The 26,665-nt window shown below is 40.3% G+C and overlaps 1 protein-coding gene across 1 annotated transcript in view; it reads left to right on the top strand.

Moving 5' to 3' along the window:
• Positions 1–21,155, top strand: part of OLFM3 (olfactomedin 3) — a 212,147-nt gene extending 190,992 nt beyond the window's left edge. Inside the window, exons 4-6 of the mRNA XM_038745253.1 lie at positions 1,242–1,461; positions 18,702–18,808; positions 19,816–21,155. Coding sequence (XP_038601181.1) covers positions 1,242–1,461; positions 18,702–18,808; positions 19,816–20,493 — 1,005 coding nt within the window. The 3' untranslated portion in view covers positions 20,494–21,155. The remainder of the gene's footprint in view (positions 1–1,241; positions 1,462–18,701; positions 18,809–19,815) is intronic.
• Positions 21,156–26,665: the final 5,510 nt, after the last annotated feature.

Here is a 26,665-nt window from a genome sequence, read left to right as displayed (position 1 = left end):
TCTTAATCCCCATTTTACAGATGAGGTAACTGAGGCACAGAGAAGTTAAGTGACTTGCCCAAACTCACACAGCTAACAATTGGTGGTGCCGGGCTTTGAACCCGTAACCTCTCACGCCAAAGCCCGTGCTCTTTCCACTCAGCCATGCCCATCAGTGCCTTTGTGAATCTCTTCCTTGTTGTCGTTCACAGGATCACACAGTCAGTAGGAAGGTAGCTTGTAGTGGGCACACCATAGTGCTAAGTTCCTTTTTCATGGTGTTTCTTAAGGGCTTACTATGTTTCATGCACTGTTCTAAGCACTCAAGTAGATACAAGTTTATTAAGTTGGACATAGTCCCTGTCCCACATGGGGCTGACAGTCTAAATAGGAGAGATTAGGATTTAATCTCCATTTTACAGTTGAGAACACTGAGTCACAGAGAAGTTAGGTAACTTGCCTAAGGTCACACAGCAGACAAGTGGTGGAGCCATAATTAGAACCCATGTCCTGTGACCACTGGACCATCCTGCTAAAAACTCTGGAATATTCAAGTTTTTTTCATCTGGAACACCTACGTTAACCAAACCAGTTATGATCTGGTACTTTGGTGAGTCATTTGAGAGAAGAAAAATTTTCCAAAGTATTAGCATTGGCAAATTTCTATTTTATTAAATATTAGTTTCCTGATCACTTTGATATCAATCAGTGGTATTTATTGAGCACATAACTGCTGTGGGGCTGAGCATAGGGTGAATATCAAGTCATTAAAAAGTGCAACTCCAAGTACATAGGCAATGCAGCAGGGATAAGGGGCAGTGTAAATTGAAGGGATGTAATCATGGAAGGTGAAATGCACATTGAAAAATTAATGTTTCATGTTTCCTTTATTAAGTAGGTCTGTTAGTGTGACTTTCCAGGTTTAGGTGAGGGTAAGTCTGCATGAATAAAACAGGTTTAAGGACTATTAGGCAGTCTATAAAACCTTGGGGCCTTTAAAAAAAATCCTTAATTGCGGGTGATAAAGTTTGTGATATTTTACAAGCTTTCCAGATTCTTAATACTGAAGGACTACGGTATGTGAATCACTACCTGAAATCTTGAATCCACTTACATTTTTTTTTAAACACACTGAATTCAACCTAAAATCAACATGGAATTTCTACACGACTTTTACCATCAAACTAAAATTCCATATTAAAGTGATTTAATTGTGTGATCTGCTGTAACTACTCTCAGGAACAATTGACTGCTTTCCACAGGAGCTGAAAGAAAAGATGGATGAGCTCCTGCCATTGATCCCTGTCCTGGAACAGTATAAAACTGATGCCAAGTTAATTACCCAATTCAAAGAGGAAATTAGGAACCTATCTGCGGTTCTTACGGGAATCCAAGAAGAAATTGGAGCGTATGACTATGAGGAATTACATCAGAGGGTGCTCGGCTTAGAAACCAGGCTTCGAGACTGCATGAAAAAACTCAGTAAGTTTAACAAATTTATGTCAGATTTATGCCCTAGACTGTGTTTTCAAAACAATCTTCCAGCACTGTATGTTCTTGCTTTGTAATACTGTATGTAGGCACTAAGAATCTGATCCTTTGGAAAGTGCCTCATATTTCTCTAACAGATGAGTCTCCACACTTTATGAATGAAGTCCACGCATATAGATAGATACAATTTGCATCTGATTTTCAGTGCCAGTAAGTACTGTTTAGTAAAATTAGAGTCATAAGGGCCATTATGGGACCTCTTCAGGCCTTCATTTTGTTTAATGTTAATTAAGTGTTTACTATGTGCCAGACACTGTACTAAGTGCTGGAGTAGAAACAAGCTAATCAGGTTGAACCCACTCTACGTCCCACATGGGGTTCACAATTTTAATCTACATTTTATTGAAAGATGAGGTTACTGAGGTACCGAGAAGTTAAGTGATTTGCCCAAGGTCACACAGCAGATGAGTGGCGGAGCCAGAATTAGAACCCCAGGCCTTTCTGGCTCCCGGGCCCGTGCTCTATCCACTTGGACACTCTGCTTCTCTTCTGTGGCAGAGAATTGAGCCAGAGAGTGGGAGGACATACAGATGAGATAAAAGATGTGATCTTAAGGAGCAGACAACAAGAATGGATGAATATAACAAGAAGCATGAAGCAGACAGCAAGGGTCTTGAGAGGCGAGTCCCAGTCAGATCCAGGGCTGCGTTACCACTGGTAAAGTCCATAGCCACCAGATTTACAAACTACAAAAGGGCAGGAAGAACAGAAGCAGATCTAAGTGCTTAGTACAGTGTTCTACATACCGTAAGCACTCAGTAAATACTACTGAATGACTGAGTAGGGGACATCTTTCATGCTTCAGATTTTCATCTCCCAGGTGACAGAATGTCCCCAACATAGTTCAGGGCTGACCATCTGTCCTTCAACCTGTCCAGATCAATGTTGCTCAGGCGGTCTCTGTTGATCTGGGATGTTTCAGGTATTCATGTGTGAATTCTTGAGAGAATATATAGCCTTGGACAATCTCAGTAGCTCCAGAAATTGTCCCATCTTCCCATTTGAAGAGACCATCTAACTCAGGAAGACAGAAACACCTCTGTCATCGTACAACTCAAGGAGCCATCATGGGACTTCTATGTCTATGTTTGCAAGGGTCCCAAGGTGCAATGTCTTAGAGGAATCTGGGCCTCGGGATGAGGAGGGACATATGCAGAAGCCCCATAGTTACTATGAGCTGCAGAAGAATTCTTGAGGGTCGAAATGTTTGTTTACATTGGATTGTAAACTCCTCCATTATACTGTGGGCTTTGCATGGGCAGGGACTGCCAATCTTTTACCCTATAGGCATACCTAACAATGCAGCCATAATAATGCATTCCTCCAAAAGGTAGGTTACTGTGAATGGCTACCCAACTTTAGTCCTTGTGAACTTGCCCATCGTCAGCAATAGTGAGTATAGATTTATTCAATTTATTAAATTGAATAATTTATTCAATTATTTTTATTTACTACTCCAATGAATATAGGGTTTATAATATGATTACTAGTCTACTATTAGCTTTTGCAGAAGGCTGCAGAAATAGAATCAAGCTATCCTGGCTTTGATAGTGGTTTTTCAATTTTATTGAAAAATTGGTCCAAGTTTGGTTGAACAGTCTTCTTTCTCATTAAAGCACCTTGCAGCAGACTAAATCCTTCTGAATATCTCTGCATACTTTTGAACCCTTCCGGGTTTTCTTCTTGCAACATTTTTAAAAGTTCATTCTCTCTTTGAAATTGGTGCAAGATATTTTTTTTTAACCCAGTATCTTAACTAGTAGTAGAACTAAGATTATAGTCTAGCAGCATCCATGACAACCTCCAAATCTGCTTCAACTGGATGCAACACAGAACTGGGACAAGGCAGAAGGGACAGGGATCTTAGGTGGAAAATCTGGCTCCAGTTTGTGTTCAAGGAGAAGCAGTGTGGTCTGGTAGAAAGAGCAAGGTCCTGTGAGTCAAAGAACCTGGATTCTAATCCCAGTTCTGCCACTTTCCTCCTGTGTGACCAAGGGCAGAGAAGCTCACTGAACTTCTCTGTGCATTAGTTTCTTCATCTGTAAAATGGGGATTCAGTGCCTGTTCTCATTCCTACTTAGACTGTGGGGCTCATGTGGGACAAGGATTAATTAACTTGTATCTACCCAAGCATTCAGTACAGTGCTTGGCACATAGTAAGCACTTTTAACAAATTACCACAATTATTATTCTTTATTATTAGCGATCAGTACATGACATACATCCAGATTTTGAATGCTATAGTAGTACAGGTACTGAAAGCACACCTGTGGTAATAATAATAATAATAATTCTGCTATTTGTTAAGTATTTACTATGTGCCAAACACTGTTCTAACACTAGGGTAGATACAAGGTAATCAGGTTGTCCCATGTGGGGCTCACAGTCTAATCCCCATTTTCAGGTGAGCCAACTGAGGCACAGAGAAGCTAAGTGGCTTGCCCAAGGTCTTACAGTTAGACAGGTGGTGGAGCTGGGATTAAAATCTACATCCTCTGACTCCCAAGCCCATGCTCTTTCCACTAAATCACACTGCTTCTCATATTGTTTTATTGTCTTGTCTACAGAAGAGCTAGGCACATAGAAGGCAGTAAATAAATACTGATGTTGAGGATGATGATGATGATTTTACCCAAGACATTCAGCTGTCTGGGCACTTTGTCACCTAAATCTCATTTGGATCAGGGGAGAAGTTGTTTTCTGGATTATCCCAAAATTTGTTTCGTAGGAATATCTGACCACTGCCTGATTATTGTTTATCCCAAAGAATTTCCTAAAGTAGTCTGTTGCTAGGCATGTAGACAAGTGAATTGGGGATGGGAAAACAGTTTTGGACTGGTGATACAATATGGAGAGAAACACTTACTCCATGTATTTAGGGCCAAATTGTTTAAATAATGCCTTGATTTTTCCCATTAATTTGATCATTAAAATGACTTGTGAAGAATGGAGAAAATTAGAGCAAGATGAAAGACTTGAAAATATTGTACTTATCCTCTCCAAATAATTAACGATTACACTTTCCAAAGTATTTGAATGATTTTTCAAATGTAATCCTTCTCCTAGCAAAGGGAGCAAGAGAGTATTAAAAGCTTTCCTCACGAGCTCAAAATATGATTTTTTCCTTTATTACACAGTTGAGTTAAAATAGTGTTGGCTAAGCACTTTCCTCAGTGACCTGCCTTGAAATAGCTGATTTTTGCTTCACTTAGTTTCACTATCACCCACAAACTTGTCTGGACTCTGGCAATGAGTTTCCTGTTTTATTACTGGCATCTCCCTGCAAATCCTAGCCCATAATCCCTTTATGCTGAAACTAGGCATCTGTTACTGACAGATGGACTGTCCTAAGCCATTAACAGATGGTAGCATGAGGAAGTAGCAAAGGTTTTAAGTTATGTGAGAATCATCCTGTTCAGTCCTGAGAACTTTCGCTTGTAGAATATGATGCTTTTAACACCTTTTTAAAGAGTCTCACACCTAATAGTTGGTCACCAGTATGATATCTTGCTTTATTTTCCAGGCTTTATTAGCTTTATTTTGTTGGTGCTCCTGGCTTATGGATTTGGGTTGAGTTGTCAGTTTACTCAGGCCTTAGAGCCACATGTGAAGAAAATGCCTGTCCTTTGATGGAGTGGGACATTCTGATGTGTGCATAGTGAGGGAAGTAGTTGCAGTCATTTAGGAAGCTGGCAAATCCCCTCACATTTGGAAAACCTTCAATGTTGAATCACCCATGTATTTAGTTCTGCCTGTAGAAACACTGGAATGCAGATACACCCAATGCATTTTAAACCAAAGTCCATGGCATACTAAATATTCCAAAACTACACATGATGTACTGAATATTCAGTGCATTATCAGTGCTATCTAGGAGAGAGGATATTAACTTAAGATGATTGTGGGGGGGGAGGGGTTCCACCCTCCCTTGACCCACAGATCTCCAAGCATTCCTCTCCAAACTCCTTAAGTGAGTCATCTACACCTGCTGTCTCAAATTCCTCTCCTGGACCCCCTCCAATCTGGCTTCCATCCCCTTCACTCCACTGAAACCACCGTTTCAAAGGTCATGAATGATCTCCTTCTTTTCAAATCCAATGGCTTCTATCTCCACACTAATCTTCCTCAACCTCTCAGTTGCCTTTGACAATGTGGACCACCCTCTTCTCCTGGAAACATTATCCAACCTTGACTTCACTGACTCTGACGTCTCCTGGTTTTCCTCTTATCTCTCAAGCCATTCATTCTCAGTCTCCTTCATGAGCTCCTCCTCTGTCTCCTTCCACCTAACTGTGATGGTCCCTCAAGGTTCAGCTCTTGGTCCACTTCTATTCTCTATCTATACTAATTCCCTTGGAGAACTCATTTGCTTCCATGGCTTCAACTACCATCTCTATGCAGGTGATACCCAAGTCTACATCTCCTTCCCTAATCTCTCTCCCTCTCTCCAGGCTTACATCTCTTCCTGCCTTCAAGACATCTCTACTTGGATGTCCTCCCAACGCCTCAAACCTAACATGACCAAAACAGAACTCCTTATCTTCCCACTCAAGCCCCGTACTCTCCCAGACTTTCCCATCACTGTAGACAGCACCACCATCCTTCCCATCTCACAAGCCCTCAACCTTGGCATTAAACTTGACTCCTCTCTCTCAATCAACCCACATATTCAATCTGTCACCAAATCCTGTCAGTTCCACATTCACAACATTGCTAAAATCCACTCTATTCTCTTCATCCAAGCTGCTGCCATGTTAATACAATCATTCATCCTATCCTGCCTATATTATTGCATCAGCCTCCTTGCTGACCTCGCAACCACCTGCCTCTCCCTACTCCAGTACATACTTCACTCCACTGGCTGGATCATCGTTCTACAGAGATATTCATGACATCACCCGCCCCCCCTCAAAAAACTCAAGTGGTTGTCTCTCCACCTCCATGACAAACAAAAACTCCTCACCTACCTCACCTTACTTCTCCCCTTCTACAACCCAGCTGGCATTCTTCACTCCACTAGTGCTAACCTTCTCACTGTGCCTTGATCTTGCCTGTCTCACCACTGACCCCTGGCCCGCCTCCTGCCTCTGGTCTGGAACACCCTCCCTCTGCAAATCCACCAATTACTGTCTCCCTATTTAAAGTCTTAATGAAATCACATCTCCTCCAAGAGGCCTTCCCAGACTAAGCCCCACTCTACCTCATCTCCCACCTCCTTCTGTGTCACCCTGACTTGCTCCTTTTGCTCTTCCCCACCTTACAGCCCCACAACACTTATGTATATAGCTGTAATTTTATTTGTATTGATGTCTACTTGCATTGATGTCTGTCTCTCCCACCACGCCTAGAATTTTTGCTTGTAGAATATGATGCTTTTAACACCCTTTTAAATAGTCTCACGCCTAATAGTGAATCACCTGTATTATATCTTGTTTTGTTTTCTAGGCTTTATTACCTTTATTTTGCTGGTGCTTCTGGTTTATGGATTTGGATTGAGTTGTCAGTTTACTCAGGCCTTTACAGTCACAGGTGAAAAAAATGTCTGCCCTTTGATGGAGAGGGACAGGGATTGTTGTGAGCAGGGATCGTCACTCTTTTTTGTTGTATTCTACTTTCCCAAGAGCTTAGTACAGTGCTCTGCACACATTAAGTGTGTAATAAATATGATTGAATGAATGAAAAGGGGATGGTATTTAGAGGCAGAGAATGTAGGAGTGAGTGGAAGTCTTCCCTCATTTTTCTTGGGGCTAAAGCAGCAGCCTTTCTGCCTGGATCAATCATTAGCATTTATTCAGCACTTATAATGTTCAGAGAACTGTGGATGGCCAATTTCTGATTTTGACCTCTCCCCTACTCCCTTTTTGCCTGCTTTCCTACTGCTTTTTAATGTGAACTGGGACTTTTTGCCTTCCAGGGAAGTGTTGAATTCACCATTCTTGTCTTTTGTGATTCAATGATTCAGTCTACTAGCCTGTTCTAATCTGTTTGCTCTATCTTGTCCTTCCCCTTTCCCCCAAAGAGCCTTGATTCGAGTGTTAATAGTTCCAGTCTTGGTCGCATGGATGTGTTTTGGGGCTGTAGCATCCGTGGTGATAAATGTGGAAGTGAGGAGCTAAGGAAATCTAGCAGATACAGCATGGGCATAGATGGGGGAATCAGACCCAGAAAGTTCCAACCTCCATCCATTCCTTAACTTACTCTCCCCTCCCTCGACCACAGCTCGTGACCTCAGCCTAACTCCCTATCCTCCAGAGAGATTGGAAGTTACCAAGAGGAGTATTTAGAATGCTCTTCCAATGTGAAAAAATTCCCCTCTCCTTTCTCCCTTTTCCTCTCCCTCTCCATACTCCGTATTTAAACACTTTGAGTTATCTTTGAACTGCTTTATTTTTGAAATACAAATAATCATGTTGTGTTGGAAAATCATTTGTGTCCTTTTCAAAGAACTAATGCAATATGGAGGAACTCAAGAACAATCCAAAATCTTTATACAAATCTCACATGAATGTTGCTGAAAATGAATTTGTGGTTTTTGTTTATTTCTGTGGTCAGTGCTACTTCCATTCTTGGAAGAACTGATAGATATAATCAATAGTATGATGCAATGAGGAAATCAGGAGAGTACATTGAAAAATTCAAAGGGAAAATTAGAAAAAGCTTACCAAAATTAATTTTGAGTTCCACCAAAAAAGAATGAGTTCAATTTCACTATGAATTTTTAATTTAAGGCAGCTTCTCATTTATCTGAGGTATTTTGCCAACATTGAAGAGTATTACAAATGTTTTAAGCCAGTGTATGTACTATCTCCTTTAATTATGTTGAAAAAATAATTCACAGATGGTTAATTGGTTTCACTGTTCCAATCAACTGATCTACTTCCTGGGCAGTTCATTCATTCATTCATTCAATCGTATTTATTGAGTGCTTACTGTGTGCAGAGCACTGTACTAAGCGTTTGGGAAGTACAGGTTGGCAACATATAGAGATGGTCCCTACCCAACAGTGGGCTCACAGTCTAGAAGGGGGAGACAGAGAACAAAACAGAATATATATTAACAGAATAAAATGAATAGAATAAATATGTACAAGTAAAATAAATACATAAATAGAGTAAAAAATACGTACAAACATATATACATATGTACAGGTGCTGTGGGGAAGGGAAGGCGGTAAGGCAAGGGGGATGGAGAGGGGGACGAGGGGGAGAGGAAGGAGGGGGCTCAGTCTGGGAAGGCCTCCTGGAGGAGGTAAGCTCTCAGTAGGGCCTTGAAGGGAGGAAGAGAGCTACCTTGGCAGATGTGGGGAAGGAGGGCATTCCAATCAATCAATCGTATTTATTGAGCGCTTACTATGTGCAGAGCACTGTACTAAGCGCCAGGCCAGGGGGATGACGCAGGCCGGGGGTCGATGGCGGGACAGGCGAGAACAAGGCACAGTGAGGAGATTAGCGGCAGAGGAGCGGAGGGTGTGGGCTGGGCTGTAGAAGGAGAGAAGGGAGGTGAGGTAGGAGGGGGCGAGGTGATGGACAGCCTTGAAGCCGAGGGTGAGGAGTTTCTGCCTGAAGCGTCGGTTGATTGGTAGCCACTGGAGATTTTTGAGGAGGGGAGTAACATGCCCAGAGTGTTTCTGGACAAAGACAATCCGGGCAGTTCAGAGTTAACTGTGAATTATCCTCAAAGATGTATAGATCACAGCAGTCTTGAATGGAGCAGCAGGATGTTGGATGGATCATCGTCTCATATGTTCCAAGCTAAGATTAAGCTAAGTCCTTAGAACCATTAAATTAAAAAGCGACCTTCAAATTACTCACAGCTGAAAATTAAGCTCCTGGAAAATGAAGACATCAGCAACATAAGGCCTACTGAAACAAAACAATCAAACCACAATCCACAGATTAATGACTATTTCTCCATGAGGAATGGACATTTCCATGGCCAAGAGAGGGCACCAAAATTGGTTCAATACAGAGGTCTTGGAGATAAAAAGACCTGCTGTAAAGTATCAGTCACACCCGCAGCATCTTGCAAGACTTGAGATCTCAGATATGAGTGAGGCTTTCAGAAACCTTCATCCTGACATGGAAATGAAATTAAGGAACATGTGCAACAGGTGGTGAGGTGCCAAGGGCAGAGACTGTCACAAAACTAAGAATTTCAACACATGGATAAAGGGAGTGTAATGGCTCAGTTAATGCCATCATGGTTATGACAGGAGATTGAAGGTGAGATTGTAGTATCATCATAGACAAGGAGAGTTTCCTAAAGAGATGGTAAGATCATTTCAATATTCACTTCAGACACCTTCTACTCTGAATATGAGGCTCTGCAAAACATCCCAAATCTCCCAATGTGTGAAGACATGCCACTCATCCCAGTTTTTGGAGAAAGAAGTCACCACAACCATGGAGGAGACATACTGATTAAGCACTTACTCAAATTGTTGCTCAACATAGTGGTCACTGAGGAACAGGTTCTCACAGATGCCACCATCGTCACCATCTTCAAGAAGAAAAGTGAAAAAAGATCTGATTTCAGCTATTATTCTCCACTGCTGGCAGGATGCCAGCCAGAATACACCCAGACTGACTGTTAAAGACTGTTATTAACTGAACACCCCCCAAAATCACACTGTGCCTTCAGACCACAGCATGGAACAACAGATGTATTTTTTGCTATGTGCTCGCTACAGGAGAAGTGCAGAGAACAGCAACCAAGACTTCCATAGGCCTTTATAAAAGCATTTGTAACCAACATTCTCTGGAATGTGACTTACCAAATTTGTCTGAGACGTCTTCATGACAGCCTGAATGGCTAGATTGGAGTCAAGGATGTCCTGTTGTTAGAATCTACTTTGCTATATTCCATTAATACAGTTTAAGTTACTGACCCTCCTAAATTAAGCACCACACACAGGTAATTTGGAATTAAGAACAACCACCGGCAACCAATGGAGAGGATTATATAGGCCCCCGAGGCCAGGATTGTACTATACTCCCAGAGCAGGTCAAATTACAATCAGGATTCAGTTTGTGAACACAAATAATCAGATCACAACACACAATGATAAAGGAGAGGTTAGAAAGGTAAATATTTATAACTCCTGAAGGCTTTATGATAACCAACTCATCCAGAAGACAATCTAGCAGGCTATGTGTTTGTTCCAGCTGTGCTCTAGTGGAAGGCTGAGAAGAGGAACTTGGTTTATTTGGAGCTTGTTGCAAATGGGTCAGCAGGCCTAACTCATCTCTGAGACCTTGCCTGAAACATCTGCATATAAGATATTACGTCTCTCCGAGCCACATCTGGGATCAAAAGTGAGCTTAGTTCATGATCTGTGAATTCAGGAGGGCTTTTAAGTATGGGGAGAGAGGTGGTCTGCTGGATGTGAAGTGGGAGGCAGTTCCAGCACGAAAGGAGGGTGTGACCAAGGGGTGAGTGGCAAAAGAAGCAGAATGAGTCCAGGAGTAGGTTGACTTGAAAGGAACAAACTGTGTGAGCTGGGGCGGAGTGGGGATAAGTAGGTTGGAGGGAATCCAATGGTGAGGAGTTTCTCTTTGATATGGTAAGAACTGAGTGACCATTAGAGGTTCTTAAGGATCAGGAAGATGAGCACAAGATGATGATTAGAAAAATGACCATTCATCAGAGACAAGGATGGACTGGAGAAGGAAGAGGCTGGGTGGACAGGAAGTAGCATGATAGAGTAGCTGAATCTGAATATGACAAATGTTTGGTTCAGTGTAGTGGCCCTGTAGATAAAGAGGAAGGGGTGGATTTTAGAGATGTTAAGAAAGAACTGACAGGATGACAGACTTTGGTGACAGATTCAAAATCGGAAAAGAGAAAGAGGGAGAGAATAATACCAAGGCTGTGGGCTTGAGAAATAGGAAGATGGTGGTAGTGTCAAAAGTAATGGAAAAGTTAGGAAGAGAAATTGATGGGGGGAAGATGAGAGGTTCAGTTTCAGACATGTTACCTTTGTGGTACTGGTAGGACATCCATGTAATAATGTCCTGGAGATGCAGGATTACAGAGAAGGAATGGGGTACAAGATGGCAAGGTAGATTTGGAAATCATCTGCATAAAGGTGGTACTTGAAGCATGGATGGCATTTAAACTTCCTGAAAGAGTGGTGTAGATTGAGAGTTAGAAGGGGGTCTAGAGCTGAGCTTTGAGAAAACACCCACAATAAGGGGGATGTAAGGCAGAGGAAGAGCCCATGCTGAGTAGGAGTGCCTTGAGAGATAGTGTTTTCAGGAAGGGGGAGCAGGCCACAGTTTCAAAGCCTGTTGAAAGGTCAAGGAGAATTAGGATGGAACAGAGTCTGTTAGATTCATTTTCATTTACTTAGCATTTGTGTATGTGAGTCATAGAGTTCTTGGCAAACAGCAGTTTCTGAATGACTGCTTCAGAGACTTTTGATGAAACTCAGAACCTGTTGAGTTAGAAGAGTTTCTCAGGGGATTAGAAAGTAATTCAGACTCCATCTTCCAGGTCCCTTGATGCCTCCTCAAGCCCAGTGATTATAAATTGGTTGAACAGGACTGAATCCTCAACTTAGTCTTGTTTTACGTTGCTAATGACATGGAAAGAACACAATACAGTACACAGTGAAGTATTTATTGACAAATCCATGTTATAATGAATCCTAAATTACAAGAATAATGCTAATGGTGATTTGAGAAATAAATTGGTTCTCCTCTCTAAATACACAGTCAGTAAATTGTGTTAACTGCAAAGCACACATCTCCAGCTTATTACAGAGTACAAATGTTTGCCTTGCATTTCCTAGCTGACAGAAGGAGAAGGCAATGAAACAAGAATTTTAAATCATTCTTTACCATACACACCAGCCAGAATATTGCCTTCCAGGTCATTTAGGGAAAATCCCCTTTCTGTCTGTTTCTGTAGGAAGGGAGAGTGCAGTCAGAAAGCATTCACTGGTCTACAGAAAGAAATGACCTAAGAACATAATGAGCAAGTACGTCGGGAGGGGTGCAGTACATTTCATGCTGTGTGAGCAGTCTTCACGCTCATTAGGCAGCTAAAGACAGAAATGGGATTGAGAAACCAGATCTCTTGATTCCCAAAGCAGTGCCTTATCTACTGGACTACACTAAGGCAAAAAATTGTCACCATATTGATTTGAGTCATTGCCCAGTCCTACTGTTTAGCATTTGTAGCATCAGAGAGAAATAAAAACTAGACTCTAATCAATGACAAATCAAGTAAGTTGGGTGATAGAGCAGGGCCATGTTTATTTCATTGTGCTCCCAGAGCAAATGGTTTTGTGGAGTCCTTGCATGAAGTCTGATATCATTACATCATGCTGCAGACGATGAAATTGGAACAATCTTCCCAGTTTCATCGATTTGTGCCTAGTGAAGAGCCTCCTGCAACTCTATGCTGACTCCTGCAATATTTCAGCTCAATGGATAACTATCAGCTGCTACCATTAACAGTCACTAATCTCTTGCCTATTAAGTAATTAATCAATGTCAATGAATGGGGTGATTAGCTAGCGCAAATTGATCAGACTATTACCTAGCTAATGGATGGTGCTTTTAGGGCCCCTGGCTGCCAGGACAGTGGCTTTCCTGGGGCCACAACAATCAACCGGTGTATTTATTGAACATCAAGTAGAACAGTGCTTTGCACATAGAAAGCACTTAATGAATGCTATCATTATTATTGATCACTGTGGTAAGTGCTAGGGAAAGTATAATACAATAGAGTTAGTAGACATGATCTCTGCTTACAAGGAGCTTACAGTCTATGAGGGAAGACAAATATGAAAATAAATTACAGATGGGGAAAATAGGAGAGTAAAAGGATATATACATAAGTACTGTGGAACTAAGTTAGGTAGCAAAGTGCTTAAGAGGTACACAGTAAAATGCATAGGTGATACAGAGGGGAGGGCAAGTAGGGAAGTGGGGCAAGTAGGGAACTCCTCACTCTAGACTTCAAGGCTCTCCATCGCCTCGCCCCCTCCTACCTCATCTCCCTTCTTTCCTTCTACAGCCCAGCCCGCACCCTCCACTCCTCTGCCGCTAACCTCCTCACTGTGCCTCATTCTCACCTGTCCCGCCGTCGACCCCCGGCCCATGTCCTCCCCCTGGCCCGGAATGCCCTCCCTCCACACATCTGCCAAGCTAGCTCTCTTCCTCCCTTCAAAGCCCTACTGAGAGCTCACCTTCTCCAGGAGACCTTCCCAGACTGAGTCCCCTCCTCCGTCTCCCCCTCCTCCCCCTCCCCATCCCCACGTCTTACCTCCTTCCCTTCCCCAGAGCACCTGTATATATGTATATATGTTTGTACATATTTATTACTCTATTTTACTTGTACGTATTTATTCTATTTATTTTATTTTGTTAATATGTTTTGTTTTGTTGTCTGTCTTCCCCTTCTAGACTGTGAACCTGCTGTTGGGTAGGGACCGTCTCTATATGTTGCCAACTTGTACTTCCCAAGTGCTTAGTACAGTGCTCTGCACACAGTAAGCGCCCAATAAATACGATTGAATGACTGAAGGAATGAAAGTGGAGGGAGTAGAGACATGTTTTTTGGTAATTCAGTAATAAACCAATTATAAATTTTAAAAAAGATAACAGGGAGGGCATAAATGATCTAGATTGTCTATCTAATTGTGCAACCCTTCAATAAGTGGTATTTTGAATGTCTACTATTTGCAAAGCTTGGGAAAGTGCATGGGCTTGAGAGTCAGAAGTCATAGGTTCTAATCCCTACTCTGTCACTTGTCTGCTGTGGGACCTTGGGCAAGTCACTTACCTTCTTTGTGCCTCAGTGACCTCATCTGTAAAATGGCGATTAAAACTGTGAACCCCATGTGGGACAACCTGATTAGTTTACCTACCCCAGTGCTTAAAATAGTGCTTGGCACACAGTAAGTGCTTAACAAATACCATCATTATTATTCAGCGCATAGTATAGTGTCTGGCACATAGTAAGCACTTAACAAATACCATCATGCTTATTATTATTATTCTCAGTTTGCCCCTTCCAAAAATAGAGTCCTTCCTTCAGGAGACCCAGCCAAGATGGAGTGCTGGATCAGGGCCCCAGCAAAATTTTGGATTGCCGTCAGACCTTTTTGGCAGTTCTCCCTGGGGAATACAGTCTCTCAGAAAAACCCAGGACCTCAGCCTCCAATCCCTGGTTCCTTCCCTTAGTTTACCCAACAGTTACTGAACTCTGCATTTAGCCCAACCCCAAACATATCAGGACCTCTCTAAAAAAAAAAAAAAAATCCAGGACTTTCTCTCCCAGTAACTAGCCCTCCTACTTTTTGACACAGTCAAACGTTATTTTGACAGGAGTACCAAGGAAGTTTCTCTCCTGGCCTGGGAGCATGAACACTGAAGCCGCTTACCATCTATGTCTATTTTTTGTTATTCCTACTCAAAAAGCAGACATTTCAAATGGAACATTGATGAACTCCAATTTAATATGAGCCTGAGGGGTTGAGGAATTAGAACAGAAAGAGGAAAAATAAATGAATCCAAGCATTTTTCCATTAAGATTTTTTTTTCCAGTAACTCTTCTATACATATTCATTCAATAGTATTTATTTAGCGCTTACTGTGTGCAAAGCACTGTACTAAGCACTTGGGACGTACAAGTCAGCAACATATAGAGACGGTCCCGACCCAACAACGGGCTCACAGTCTTGATTGCGGCATGCCTCTGAGGATCCTAAAAAAGGTGCCTGGCACAGAGTTCCTCTAAAGCTCCCATTCTTGAAAGTTTTTCCAAGTTTATGCTGAGCTATCCTGCAACTGAATTAGGTGTACAGCTTTCTTCAGATGACAAGATTATAATATTATAATAGAACCATATAGTCATTATCTCCCATATAGGAGTTATTAGATAGTAAAACCGAGTTAAAAAAGATCAGTGAATTGTACAAAGAATCTTTAGAACAGGTTCCTGCTACCCTTGTTTAACAGATAAGGATGCCAGAGCTCAACTTCATTCTCACATAAATTCCAAGGTCCGACACCTACTTAAATCAAAAGTAGCAAAAAATGAATAGTCACCAAATAGACACAAGCATTTGTTTCCAGTAAAGCTGTTTCTTGATATCCTGCAGACATGGCCAGAGGGAAGATTTTAGAAAAGAAGAGAGTTCCCCTTCTCTTCTTTGTCTATATTCTTCACAAAATAGTCTATGTTCTCAACACTCGATAGTTTGTATCCCACATCTGATCCTTTCCTAGGAATACGTTTATTATATACTCTACTTTTTGGCAGATTTAAAAAGCATTTCCACATTAAAGGCATCAGATAGACTGAAGTAATTTGAAATTGCATAACCAATCCCTCATAAACTGTGCTTGCTGGGATTCTCTTACCCTTAGGAGCTTATCCCCAGAACAATTCTAGGAGATAGTAAGGAAACTCCATATTTGTAGGGATGGTCATTAAATTATATCTGTTTTGGGTGTTTTTCAGTGATCCAAGCTATGGTAAGACCCACATCTATTGAAACACCCTGTGTAAAACAAAAAAAACCAAAAAAAATCTTTAAACTTATATCACTTGATCCTGACCAAAATAATAAGATTAGTACATTTTCCACATCCAGTAAAATCATATACAGTGTTAACTTTCTCTCAAAAAACCTGGAAGAGATAATTAGGTAGCATTTACCTTCAACCCGTATGGAAAATCTGAATCCCAAATATCTAAAGGGTTTTTTTTATGACATTGGAATGGAACAGAAATTCCAAAGGAAACATGGAATCCATTTGGATTCTTTGCTCCATTGATCTTAGTGAAAATGCAGTCTATTCAGCTGTAAGGTTTTCACATCATCCCAGCTGAATGATGCAGTTTAGAAGAGAAAAATCTGAAAATTCTTTGGGATTGGAATTTTTGAAATGCAAAAGCATCTTATGAGTCTTATATGGCAGTTGATATGCTGTCGATGTTCTGTTTCTTATCTAGTTTAGATGAAAAGTTTTGCTATTTTTCATGCCTACAACATTGGAATCGATTTCCTATTTCTAAGAAGCAAGACAACTGGTTGGTTTTTTTTGAGCCTTTTGCATTTTCAGTCAACTGATATAGATTTTTCTTACTCTCTTTGGTCACTATATGCTGTATGCCATTCAGTAATGTTGAGTATTTTGCCAACAAAAATAGGAATTCATTATGTAGTTGTCTAGGAATAGAAATGTTTTGTTATGCAATATAGAGATTTGATGATTCTTAAGTAGATCAGCTTTAAAGATATTGACTTCTGTTTGTTGTATTTTCACTGTAGTTCAAATAGATCAACCTCAAAAATTATTATTTTTTCACTCAATTTCTCCAGCTCAAATTTATTTCTCCTATTCATCTTATGAACCTAAAAATGAATCTAAGTTATTTCAATAAAATATTATCTTAAGAAATTATTGCCTCAGTTCTTCTTACCACAGTTCTTCATTATTCTTCCCAATAATCTCTCATAAATTCTTATGGAATAGCTGTCCTTGTTTATCAGATTTGAGGAAAAGTTGAAAATTATTTCATTCAGTTCATTTGAGTGCCTTTTCTGATTAGAGCACTGTACTAGGTGCTTTAAAAAATACAATGAAAATAAAAAGATTGGCCCCACCCTCAAAATGTATAATATATAACTTATAATCTAATTAGTCATGAGCTTTTTGTAAAATGATATCGTTATGTAATTCTTTTCACTATAGTGAGGGATTATTTTTGGAAAACCAGCTCAGCTTTCTTTGGTGGAAAGGTCATAATACTTTTGTTTCTTCTGTGTTTTTGTTTTCTAAATTCTCACCTTTAGTGTACTGATGATTAGAAACTCATTTCAATTATAGTGCCACCATTTTGAGAGCATTCATTGAGAAAAGCATTTTAGGAAAGCAGTGCTGTTGAATACTGTTCCATTTTTAGTGATGCCTTCTTTCATTTTTGAAATATGGTCTCTCCACTTGCTGTTTAAAAAGACCACTCATGTGAGTATTTTGTGGTCTGGAAATGTCTATTGGACATTCATTCATTCAATCAGTCGTGTCTATTGAGCACTTATTGTGTACAGAGCACTTTATTAAGCTCTTGGGAGAATACAACAATAAATAGAAACATTCCCTGCCCACAGTGAGCTTACATATCCAAGGCTTTGTTACATATCCAAGCATTTAGTACAGTGCTCTGCACACAGTAAGTGCTCAATAAATGATTGAATGAATTAATTAATAAAAACTTCAGTTTAACATTAAGAATTTCACAATTAAGACAGAGATTTTAGGACTTCAGATTTTTATGCCCTCCCTACCTTCTGTGTCATCTATGCACTTGGATCTGTGTGAACTTTGGACATTTTATATTTGCCCCACGTTCAACTCCACAACACTTGTGTACATATTTTTGAATTATATATTATAATGTATAATATTATAGACTGTAAATTCATTGTGGTCAGGGAAAATGTCTGCCAATGCTGTTGTAGTGCCTGGTAAAGGTGCTCTGCATATAATGCTTAATAAATACCATTGAGGAGGATGATTGATGATAAACTCTACGAACCATCCAGATCAAAGTAAAGTTTAACCCAACATGAGTAAAGGGGTTTCTCAAAAAAGTCATTAGATTTTTGCAATCATTACCTCTAGGTTTGAAAAACCTTGACTTTGCAAAATTTGTGGGGATTTGTTTGTACTGTGCTCTTTTATTTGTTTTTATCCTTCCTCTACAAAATCTATTCTTTTTCAGTTACTGTTTGAGATTCAATTATTTTTAAAAGTTTCTTCATCTCAAATGTATTTTATTTCTCAGTAGTTGAGCTCTATTCTGAAGTTGGTTATTTATTAGCTGGACCTTCAAACCGCTTTAGGATTCATTGTGGGGTGTCTGGTAACTGAGATATGGAATGGAATATTGCTTGGATTAATCATGAACACCAACTATTTTCAAATTATTTAATCCTAAAAAATCACATTGGCCTTTTTCAACTGAGAAAATGTGGGCAGTGAGGGTAAATATGGGTGCCAGTATCATATCACCTTTAATTTCAATTAGATGGAGTTGATGGTCAAGATTTTCTGTAATATCTGGAAAGTTTTGTTTGCTCATCATCTGAAAGCATGAATTGGAATTGTTGACCATGTCCTTGCACTCTATTTATGTTTTTCTAATTCCAGCCTGTGGCAAACTGATGAAAATCACAGGCCCTGTTACAATCAAGACATCTGGGACACGATTTGGAGCTTGGATGACAGATCCTTTAGCAACTGAAAAAAATAACAGGGTATGTGGCCATTCCAAATGCCTCTCCCAATTTTTCTATTTTATTTACACTTTATTTTCCAGGGCCATTTTTATTTTATTAATGGGCTCTATTCACCATGAAATGTGTTTATTTTTTTGTATTGCCTGCTCCACAATTTCCAAAAACAATCCAGAAAGGAAAAGGCTTATTTTTTTCAAATGTCTCCTTATAAAGGCAGCAAACTATGTTATACATTTTTAACAAATTTTATTCTTGTTTCTAGTGTGATGCCTAAAAAAATGCCAATTGAAACTACAAATGATTATTTGAATTAACTTTCTAAACCCTCTCTATGAAAGCACATTGAGTAAGCGAAATAGTTGATAGAAGGAAAGTTTACTAATATATTCCACCTATAATCTGGAGGTAGCTTTTTTTTTAACTCAGAAACACTAAAATAGGTTCCATAATTATGAACCTGTCTCTTATTCAAATATCTTCTTCTATTCCAGGGTCTAGGCCAGTTACATATTTGAAAAGTTTGAGACCTTTCTCTTTAAGAAGTTCTTTTTTTCCCTGGAGACCGGAAGATAAAGCATCCTAAAGAAAATTTTCCCAGTATTCATATTAATAATTCTTCATAGACCTAGACCAGCTGAATATTAAGTAGATGAATCAATCAGTCATATTTAGTTTTGTTGTCTGTCTTCCCCTTCTGGACTCTGAGCCTGTTGTTGGGTAGGGATTGTCTGTTGACAAATTGTACTTTCCAAGTCCTTAGTACTGTGCTCTGCACACAGTAAGCGCTCAATAAATACGATTGAATGAATGAATGAATGAAATTATTGAGCACTTACTGTGTGCAGAGCACTGTACTAAGCACTTGGGAGAGTACAACAATATAGAAGACAAAACATGCTCATTTTAAATGTTCCAGAACTTTTGTATATCAGTGAAACTGGCTGCCATGGCTACCTGTTATTTAGGAGTACTTGATGAGAACATTAGTTTATGTTTCACTAGGTTTTTTTTTTCTTCCTTTACAGGTCTGGTACATGGATAGTTACACAAACAATAAAATTGTCCGTGAATACAAGTCAATTGCAGACTTTGTCAGTGGAGCTGAATCAAGGACATACAACCTTCCCTTCAAATGGGCAGGGACAAATCACGTCGTCTACAACGGATCCCTCTATTTCAATAAGTATCAGAGCAACATCATCATCAAGTACAGCTTTGATACGGGGCGAGTGCTGGCCCAACGGAGCTTGGAGTATGCCGGCTTTCACAACGTCTACCCGTACACCTGGGGTGGCTTCTCTGACATTGATCTGATGGCTGATGAGATCGGGCTGTGGGCGGTGTATGCCACCAACCAGAATGCCGGCAACATTGTCATCAGCCAGCTCAACCAGGATACCTTAGAGGTGATGAAGAGCTGGAGCACCGGCTATCCAAAGAGAAGTGCTGGGGAATCCTTCATGATCTGTGGGACCTTGTATGTTACCAACTCCCATTTAACTGGAGCTAAGGTCTACTACTCCTATTCTACCAAAACCTCCACGTACGAGTACACAGACATCCCCTTCCATAATCAATACTTTCACATATCCATGCTTGACTATAACGCAAGAGATAGAGCTCTGTATGCCTGGAACAATGGGCACCAGGTCCTGTTCAACGTCACCCTCTTCCACATCATTAAGACTGAGGATGACACATAAGCTTCATTTTTTTGTTCAGTTCTAGCTGTCATTTGTGATAAACTCTAAAGCATCCCTTTGTTTTGTTTTTTTTTTATTATGTCGTCTGTAATTTCCTTTTTTTTTTATCTGCATAGTGTGTTCCAAATACAGCTGAGCCTGTCTAAGATCAACTGTGAGAAATGCATCTTAACTCTTATATCTTACAAGGCTGGTAATGACCTTGTTGTGAAAAGCACTAAAGAGGATTTGAATGACTAAAGACATCATTTTAAAAGGATAATGATCTGCCTTATGTTAGTCAGAGACAATGGTGGCTTAAATGCATGGATGTCTTTTTTTTTCACTTTCTGCCACTTTTAAAAATCTACTGTTTGCTCCATTTCAGCAAATACTTGGGTAGTAATTGGAAGTGTAAAGAGCACCCTTTGTCTCATAATTTCACTTATTTCCAAAAGGAGATATAAAGATCTAATTTCTTTGGAAAAAAATAATGTAAATCATGTCGCTGTTAACACAATTCAATGCGGTGCTGTACAGTACGTTTTTAAACCTCTTGCTAACATTTTATCGGCAATATGTATTTCTATCATTGTAACCACCATTGTGCAATTGTATCTCTTCACTTCTGTGAAAGTAAACTAAGTACTATTTTTTATAAAATATATTGAAGTTTAATCTCAGTTATGATTACGGGTCAGTTGTGTACTACTGCCTATGAGAAAATTCTGTGATCTCTCAGTTCAAACACTGTAATTCTAAAGGGAAAGCCAAATATTTTCCTCATGTGAAGGTTTAAAAGCTTTCATTATATTGAAAAAACAACCACTCTAGGTCCAATTCTATCTTCAGTAGCTAAAAATTCTTAGTCATTTTACCAGTCAGTTACTTCACACGTGGATGAATTCATTCAGTCATATTAATTGAGCACTTACTAAGTACAGAGAACTGTACTAAGCGCTTGGGAGAGAACAATGCTACAATCAATAGTCACATTCCCTGCCCACAATGATCTGACAGTCTAGAGGAGGGGAGAAAGACATCAGTACAAATCAATAAAATTAGAGATATGTCCATAAATGCTGTGGGGCTGGGAGGGGGTAAGAGAAAAGGGAGGAGGGCAGGGTGACACAGAATAAAGTGGGAGATGAGGAAAAGTGGGGCTTAGTCTGGAAAGGCCTCGTTGATGAGGTGTGCTTACGATAAGGCTTTGAAGGTGGGGGGAACAGTAATTGACTGAGGGCTTTGAGGAGGGCGGCTGTTCCAAGCTAGAGGCAAGATGTAGGCTAGGGGTCAATGGTGAGACAGCTGAGGCCAAGGAATAGTGAAAAGGTTAGCACTAGAGGAGCAAAATGTGTGGACTAGGTTGTAGAAGGAGAAAAGTGAGGTGAGATTAGAAGGAGCAAGGTGGTGGAGTGTTTTAAAGCCAATGGTAATGGGTTTTTGTTTGATGTGCAGGTAGATGGGCAATCACTAGAGCCTTTTTGAGGGGCAGGGTGACATATCCTGAAAGTTTTTATAGAAAAATGACCTGGGCAGCAGAGTGAAGTATGGTCTGGAGTGGGAAGAGCAGAAGGCTGGGAGGTCAATAAGGAGACATGCAGTAATCCAGACTGGATAGTAAGAGTGATTGTATTAATTTGGTAGAAGTTTGGATGGAGAGGAAAGGGTAGATTTTAGCGACATTGTGAAGGTGAGACCAACAGGATTTAGTGACAGATGGAGTATGTGGGTTGAATGAGAGAGAGGAGAGTCAAGGATAATGCCAAGGTTACAGGCTTGTGAGACAGGAAGGACAGTGGTGTTGTCTAGAGTGATGGGCATGTCAGGAAGAGGACAGGGTTTGGGTGGGAGGATAAGGAACTCAGTTTTGGACATGTTAAGATTGAGGTAATGTGAGGACATCCAAGTAGAAATGTCTTGAATGCAGGAGGAGATGCAAGACTGGAGAGAGGGAGAGAGATCAGGAATGGAGATGTAGGTTTGGGTATCATCCACACAGAGGTGGTAGTTGAAGGCATGGGAGCAAATGAGTTTTTCAAGGGAATGTGTGTAGATGGAGAATAGAAGGGGACCCAGTACTTAACCTTGAGGGACCCCCACAGTTAGGAAGTGAGAGGAAGAGGAGAAGCCCATGAAGTAGACTGAGAATGAATATCCAGAGAGATGAGGAAAACCATGAGAGGACAGAGCCAGTGAAGCCAAGGTTGGATAAAATTTCCAGGAGAAATTCCAGTCCATAATGTCGAAGACAGCTGAGCATTCATTCATTCAATAGTATTTATTGAGTGCTTACTGTGTGCAGAGCACTGTACTAAGCGCTTGGGAAGTACAAGTTGGCAAAATATAGAGACAGTCTCTATCCAGCAGTGGGCTCACAGTCTAGAAGGGGAGACAGAGAGCAAAACAAAACATACTAACAAAATAAAATAAATAGAATAAATATGTACAAATAAAATGAGTAATAAATATGTACAAATAAAATGAGTAATAAATATGTACAAATAAAATGAGTAATAAATACGTACAAACATATATAAAAAGTTCAGTTCATGTCTCCCCACTTCTCAAGAATCTCCAATAGTTGCCCATCCATATCTGCATCAAACAAAAACTTATTCATTTTTTCATTCAGTCATACTTATTGAGGGCTTACTGTATGCAGAGCACTGTACTAAGCACTCGGGAGAGTACAATATAACAATAAATTGTGACATTCCCTGACCACAATGGTTTTACAGTCTAGAGAAGCAGCGTGGCTCAGTGGAAAGAGCACGGGCTTTGGAGTCAGAGGTCATGGGTTCAAATCCCGGCTCTGCCAATTGTCCGCTATGTGACTTCGGACAAGTCAGTTAACTTCTCTGTGCCTCAGTTACCTCATCTGTAAAATGGGAATTAAGACTGTGAGCCCCTCATGGGACAACCTGATCACACTGTAACCTCCCCAGTGCTTAGAACAGTGCTTTGCACATAATAAGTGCTTAATAAATGCCATTATTATTATTATTATTGGGCAATAATGTTATTTGTGAAGCGCTTACTATGTGCCAGGCACTGTACTAAGTGCTGGGGTGGATACAAGCTAATCAGGTTGAACACAGTCCTACCATTGGCTTTAAAGCACTAAATCAGGTCACTCTCCACTATCTCACCTCACTGATGTACTACAGCGCAGCCCAAACACTTTGCTCTTCTGGCATCAGCTTCCTCACTGAGATCAATCAATCAATCAATCGTATTTATTGAGCACTTACTGTGTGCAGAACACTGTACTAAGCTCTTGGGAAGTACAAGTTATCAACATATAGAGACAGTCCCTACCCAACAGTGGGCTCACATTCTAGAAGGGGGAGACAGAGAACAAAATCAAACATACTAACAAAATAAAATAGAGTAGATATGTACCAGTAAAATAGAGTAATAAATATGTACAAACATATATACATATATACAGGTGCTGTGGGGAAGGGAAGGAGGTAAGACGGGGGGATGGAGAAGGGGATGAGGGGGAGAGGAAGGAGGAGGCTCAGTCTGGGAAGGCCTCCTGGAGGAGGTGAAATCTCAGTAGGTCCTTGAAGGGAGGAAGAGAGCTAGCTTGGCGGATGTGCAGAGGGAGGGCATTCCAGGCCAGGGGGATGACGTGGGCCAGGGGTCGACAGCGGGACAGGCGAGAATGAGGCACGGTGAGGAGATTAGCTGCAGAGGAGCGGAGGGTGCGGGCTGGGCTGTACAAGGAAAGAAGGGGGGTGAGGTAGGAGGGGGCGAGGTGATGGACAGCCTTGAAGCTGAGCAGTGAAGGAGGATTAGGATGGAGTAGAGGCTGTTGGATTGCCAAGGAGGAGATCATTAATGGCCTTTGTGAGGGTGATTTCTGTCTAGTGAAAGGGACCAATGCAGATTGGAGAGGGTCAGGGAGGGAGCTGCAGGAGAGGAGTTTGAGACAGTGGGTGTAGACAGCTCATTCAAGGAGTTTGGAGAGGAATGGTAGGAGGGAGATGCGGAAAAACTGGAGGGAGCAGTAGGGCCAAGGGAGGTTTTTTTTTTAGTAAAAGGGAGACATTGGTGTGTTAGAAAGCAGTTTGGAAGAAGCCATTGGAGAGCCAAAGGTTGAAGACTAGACTGTGAACTCGTTGTTGGGTAGGGACCACCTGTATGTGTTGCCAACTTGTACTTCCCAAGCGCTTAGTACAGTGCTCTGCACAAAGTAAGCGCTCAGTAAATACTATTGAATGAATGAAAGATGACTGTTAGGGAAGAAAAAAGGGAAGGGGAGAGAGTTTTGATAAGGCGCAAAGGAATGGGGTCTTATGCACATGTGGAGGGGGTGACTTTTGAGAAGAGGCAGGAGATCTCCTCTAGAGATATTGCTGGGAAGGATGGGAGAATTTAAGAGAGGGCTGGAAGGGGAAGGGACTGAGGAGGGGCAGAGGTGACTTTTGGGAGCTCACACCTGAAGGGTGTCAATTCATTCAGTCATATTTATTGACTGCTTACCGTGTGCAGAACACTGTACTAAGCATTTGGGAAGTACAAGTCGGCAACATATAGAGACGGTCCCTACACAACAACGGGCTCACAGTCTAGAAGAATGGGCTCACAGTCTAGAAGTGTCTTAATAAAGTGGCCCGGTCATTGGGGGCAAGGGATGAGGGAGGCATTGGTTGGGGCTAAGGGGCCTGAGTAGGGAGTTAAATGTCTAGAACAACTGGCGAGAGCAATGGGCATCGGTGTCAATAAGGGTGGAGAGGAAGTGATGATTCATCACATCTGTGGAGATAACTAGAAAGCAGTTGACCCAACTCTCCTTGCTTATAATGGATAAAATATAAAAGCAGCAAGGGGCAAATATCCTATTTGAAGAAAATTTCATCTGAGTCTTAGAGAGTGTTAGAACAGGGCTGCAGAAGCACTGTGGAAAATAGACAGCTAGCAGTTATCTAGCTAGTTTCACCTGGATAATTCAAGGGAAGAAAAAAAATCACCTTCGATCCTGAATTATCCATATTTTGAGCCAGATAGGCATATTCAAAAAGTGAATGTTAATGATATTCTCCTGCATTAAACAACTCCCAGAATACATGATCCACAGGAAAATCAATCTGTGAACACCATGAATGAAATGAAAAAAGTTGAGTTGCTTAAAACTACACTTTATAGACAAGCCATGGTTACCAATATTAGAATTACAATATCTAGGGGTGCTTTTTCAGTGTAAGATTATTATTTATAAGGTTATTAATACTATCAAAGTAAACATTTTCATACAAAGGCCATATTATTTTATCTTAAAATTAAAATTCAAGAAAAAATCATTTGTCACCACATTAAATAATGAATGTGTCCTTTTTTGATATCTGTACCAAAAGGCTCATATAATTTTCAAAAAATTGTGAACAAAGCCTCATTCTTCATCTTTTATTAATACTATTTTCACCATAAAAATAGAGCAAAATATCTTCTCTAAGTATTTCTATATTAATGTAGGGCATGCTGTTAGTGAAAAGTTGGAAAAACTCTGCTTTTCAACAATCTAAAACAAAATGTGTTGACAGCTACAAAATAATCAGTTACAATTTGCTGAATAAAGACTTGATATGATGAAACAAAAAAAGAATAACAGCCTCTGAAGTGGGTAGTTTCCCTTCAAGTAGATACATGATGTTCACTTTTCCCTTTTGAAAATACCATTACTGAATATGTACATTGTGCAAAACATTAACTACATTTTCCTCAAAGGTGATAAGAGTTCATTAGTTCAGCTTGTAATGCCATTAGGATCTTTTAAAAATGTTGCATTAACCATTATGTCTGCCTACTTTTCATAGCAGCACTTTGGAAATTAAACAATCATCCTTTCTATAATTTGTATTTGTGAAATAGGTCAATATTAGTAGGATTCTCCTACATGTAGGTAAAATAACAGACTCAAATAGTGATTTACTCAAGTGCATTTTAAATGAATCATTAAACGAGTCAAAGATAAAATTACAGTTCAGAATTCCATTCTCTAAATCCCATTTTTGGTTAATCCAGAAAGTTTGAAGACACATTAGCCAATTTTGCACTATGAAACATTAATCAGGAGAAATCCTGCAAAGTGATCTGATAAAGGATGGGTTTATAGTGGCTACCACTGAAACACCTTCATAGTTCAAACTACTAGGTCACTGGGAAAGAAGGAGGCAGGACTTTG

The sequence above is a fragment of the Tachyglossus aculeatus genome, chromosome 4, assembly GCF_015852505.1.
Source record: "Tachyglossus aculeatus isolate mTacAcu1 chromosome 4, mTacAcu1.pri, whole genome shotgun sequence".
NCBI lineage: Eukaryota > Metazoa > Chordata > Mammalia > Monotremata > Tachyglossidae > Tachyglossus > Tachyglossus aculeatus.
The sequence above is the reverse complement of the archived record's forward strand: the minus strand, read 5'-3'. Positions and strand labels throughout refer to the sequence as shown.